Source organism: Branchiostoma floridae, unplaced genomic scaffold (assembly GCF_000003815.2).
Source record: "Branchiostoma floridae strain S238N-H82 unplaced genomic scaffold, Bfl_VNyyK Sc7u5tJ_572, whole genome shotgun sequence".
Lineage (NCBI taxonomy): Eukaryota > Metazoa > Chordata > Leptocardii > Amphioxiformes > Branchiostomatidae > Branchiostoma > Branchiostoma floridae.
This window is the reverse complement of record NW_023365891.1, coordinates 122,234-126,617: the sequence shown is the minus strand read 5'-3', so window position 1 is coordinate 126,617 and position 4,384 is coordinate 122,234. Positions and strand designations below refer to the sequence as shown.

Genomic DNA, 4,384 nt, shown 5'->3' with positions numbered 1-4,384 from the left:
TAGCTCTCTAGCCATTTAAATGGTGTGATCTAAATTATATTTCAACTTGTATCCCCTAATGCCAAAATAAGTGTAATGGGATATAAACTAAATACAGATTTCTTAAATACTCAATATCATTTAGGGTATTACACTCAGCCCAATTCCGCAAATAACAAGATGTGGTGTTTTAATTCGTACTTGTGAAGCAGTAACAAAATGTTTGAAGCAAACTCTACAGGTACACGCTGTATCATTTTGACAAAATTATGGTGGCACATTTTTGCTGTTATATTGATAAGGAAAAACGTGCAATTTGTGTAAATGGCGTCATGTGACGGTATGACGACTGTTACATTTTGTTTTCAAGGATGCATTTTTATTGTCTTATCAGACCTTTAGTTTGGAGTGACATTAACAATGGATTCCATTCTGGTTCTTAGAAACTATTTACTGCCTGAAAATTTTAGATCATATGTCCAGAGTTACCTTTACCCATCAAGAATGTAAAGGCGCTAATCTAATATAGCAATCTGACATGCTCTATTGATGCAAAATGTGTAAACCTCACATGTAATGTTACCTAAACAGCGAATGGAAATTTACAACAAATAGGACTACTGCGTCTTTCGTCCATATATAACAGAAGGACTAGTAGTACATTTATTTCATATTTCAAGTGCATTTTTCTGCAAAAAAATTCATGCATGGCATGCCGGCAAAAACTGGCCAGTAAGCTGTCAACTGCCTTATTGCATAGGAAGCTCATCTGAGCTATTCTCAGATATATTGTCCTCTAGCTTCTGAGCTCATGTCTCCCCTTCAGCGTCGTCTCTTCTCAATTCTTAATGTCTCATTCAAGGGCCAGCCTATCTGAGCTAGTCTCAGACACATTATCCTCTAGCTGCAGTCGTCCAATGGCACCAATGGCACCAACGGCACCGTGATACACGTTGACGACCGAACCTTCACCTGGGTTGATGATAGTGTTGCCATACCCGCCCACGATCTTTTGCTGGACCCTGTTTCCAACAGCTCCTTGCTCCTCTTCCTCGTCGTCTCTTTCGCCATACAGGAGGTCATCGACGTCTTCAGAGAAGCCAAGGATGTCGTGATGGACGATGCCGTCCTCTTCTTTAGCCTTGTCGATCTTATCCATGCTGTAGGAGTAGACTTCTTCTCTGTGTTCCCTCAGTGCACGAGCGCTGAGCACCCTCTCCTCTGTAGTGGTGCCTGGGCTGCACTCGTCGAGCTCGTTGGTCAGGATGTTCTCTATCAGCGCGAGCATCTGTCGGCAGCTCGGCTTGTCGGCCTGCTCGCTCCGCACACAGATGTTGACCGCACGACCGTCTGCAGAGAGCTTGATGAGGCTTTCCACGTTCCAGTCGAAACACTTGGCTCCGTCTCTCCACAGCAGCGGGCGATTCTTCAGCTGCCTCATCAGGCGGGTCTGCACACGGGGAAAGAACCCGAAGGAGAACATGTCGGTGGTGTCGGCGCACTGGACTTGCTTGCCGAAGTACACGGTCTTGGCAGGGTCTGCGGTTGGCTGCCACTTCTCTGGAGGCATGATCTGTGTCAGCAGCCCGGGGATGATGAACTCTTGTCCATCAAAGGTGTGGCAGAGCTGGAACTCTTGCAGCAGGGTGATCAGGAGATCGACATCGGTGGTGACGTCTTTGAACACTTTTTGGATCTCATCTTTTGTGACAATACCAATACCCTCACGTCTTCTCAGATGGATGGGGAAGTTTTCTGGTGCCATGACTTTGCCGAAGACATCCGTGCAGAGCCAGTTGGGTTCCAGGACAACAATGGGCTCAGTAGTTGAGGAGACAAGCAAGATCTGGATAAACAATATAAGAAAAAGTACATGTAATATTTGCATCATAATGAATATTGCGTAGTTGTAAGACGGTTAGTGTTATCGACAATATGTCAAAATCAAAATTCCAATGAAATTACACTCAACCATATTGATATTGTGTAATGAAATAGATATTCGCACAATATGTACACACCTCCTGTGTTATTGAGCATAGTTATTTTATAAAATCATACTTCCAGCTCTCGATGCTGTCCTGTAATTGGATTGTGACTATACCTGTCATGACGTCAGAATGAACACGGCAGCCGGTTTCAATCTTTGCACTGAGGCTTACAAAGAACGTTCTTTTAAGAAGCATTGAAAGCAATGTGTAAGTTGTGTCTTTTGGTATGAAATCGCTTAAGTTAACCACTGTTTTCTTATCAATTATGTTTTCGCAAAATGTGGTGCCTGATCTCGCACCGTATTCATGTTCCTTAGCTTGTGACACCATGACAGCTATAACCAGAAGTTACAGAAATAAGAACATGTTGTATATTTTGTGTCATAAACACTTTTTTCTCACCTGCTGACGTTTCGATGTATGTGGTATTGACGGGGGGGGGGGGGGTGTGTGCGGCGCGGAGGTTATAGATAGAGATAGCAACAGACGAATCCGTTGGATTAAAGAAGCAGTCTGGATAAGAAAGTCCACCACAGTAATGAACGCGGACGAGGGGAGGGAGGCTCAGCCACGTTTGGGATAGTGTTCTCGTCGCGAAAGCGCTATTTACTAGTACGTCGACGAGAAGCAGAACTCCAGTTAGAAGCTCTGAGGAAGATGTCTGACAGACATCAAAACGGCATCAGGTGAGAAAAACTGGTTGTCTAAAAGAAAACTCTTATATTCTTTAAATGAATGATTTGATAATAACATCCAAGTTAGTAGAACTGATTGTAATTAAAATCAAAAGACGTTACGAATAGTGGATAAGTGATTGTTTACCTCCCCAAGCTGATTCAGATACTGCGAAGATGCCATTAGAAAATCTTCTTCAGCCAAGCGGTCGATCTCCTTCACAGCCTCTTTGTACTCTGTCCATCTGAACACGGGACACTTTGGGCTGCACTTCTCCTTGGTCCATTTGGGTAGGCACTTGATGATTTCGGCACACAGTTTGGGTATGGCTCGCTGGTGCTGTATAATGAAAGTGAACATATTGGTTGAATACAATAAGTGATCAGGCAGATGTATACGTCAGATACAATGGAATTGAGGTGTTATATCTACACAAATCATCTTGCCACAGGTTCTGTATCTTGTAAATCTACGTCTGTATCAATTACATAAGTACAGTATAGTACGTACAGTAGGAATGTTTGCCAAAAAAATTATAGCCTAAAATGTTTAGATTAAATGTTGAAATTGGCTTTGAATATTGTAACTGGACGACTCTACTTACTGTTAGAAGCTGGGCCTTCAGTCTTATCAAAAGGTGTTTAAGACGCCACATGTCAGTTTGACGAGTCTTTCTGCAGTCGAGTAGGAACACTTCGTCTGAGATGTCCAGATGATCCTTGAACTCTGATGTCATCAGCTCAAGGAGGGAAGTTGCCCTTTGATGTCCTCCTAGCAGTAATAGTATAGATGGAGTAGATGAACTTGGTATGGAAGACAAAGTTATTGAGAGGACATCTGGCCAGAAAACTCTTAAGTAGCTTTAAGCTGCAATTGTTTTAGTAGTAGCTGTACATGCAAGAACATGGAAGGAACTATGATGTAACGTAACAAACCTGCAACAGCCAGGTCCGCATGACTGGCCACGAGGATGACGTTAGGTTTACTCTTTGTGTTGCAGGACTTGATGAAACACAGCCACCAGTGGACCTGTGAGTTATAATCGAAATTGATTTAGATGAACTGAAACAGAATCATCTTAGTAATACACCTATGTAGATGATGCCTTTTTCGTCACCTTTTTCTCTTGTGTACGAATATCATCCATGATGCTGTACAGTACAACAAAGATTGTGTTCTCTGCATCCATGAACATGCTGTGGGTTACTGCGTACTCCGACTGTCCAGCGAAGTCCCACACACTGACCTCCCCCACACTGGGAATGTTGGTTGTTCCCACATTCACACCAGGGGTGGGCTCGTGTTGCTGATGGTCTGGAGTCATTCGATCCCGGAAGAAGGCGGTGAAAGGTCCCTACATGAAATTATTTTAAAATGGATGGCAAAAAACTAAGTGCATTATAAAGAAGAAAGTTAAAAATGTAAAGAGAAGGTTTAGTTTTATAACGAAGGTGCCATTCTTTCCGGTAATTGGTACTATATCAATCCGACTTGTACCAATTCAAACCTGTAATAGAACTTTTTCAGGCTAATAAATTTAAAATAACATTGAAACATGGGAATAATGTAAACAGTGACATTTCAAAGGGTAATCTAAGATAAATTTGTCATTTTGCACAATCGATGTGCAATGTTCCTTAGAAAAGGAAGAGAAGTTCTAATTGGAGAGGAATTCTCTAATAAAAAAAGTTGGTACCGTTTGAAGACTTTTCTTCAGAGTAGATTTGCCAGCTTCCTGT

General features: G+C 42.3%; 1 protein-coding gene across 1 annotated transcript; it reads right to left on the bottom strand.

Annotated features, from left to right (window-relative positions):
- Positions 1-832: 832 nt before the first annotated feature.
- LOC118408947 (death-associated protein kinase 1-like) lies at positions 833-3,993 on the bottom strand. The gene is made up of 5 exons (XM_035809816.1): positions 3,763-3,993; positions 3,581-3,674; positions 3,250-3,416; positions 2,793-2,984; positions 833-1,825 (listed from the first exon to the last, which is right to left on the bottom strand). Exons 1-5 carry the CDS (start codon positions 3,967-3,969, stop codon positions 833-835), a joined length of 1,653 nt encoding a protein of 550 aa, XP_035665709.1. The 5' UTR covers positions 3,970-3,993.
- Positions 3,994-4,384: the final 391 nt, after the last annotated feature.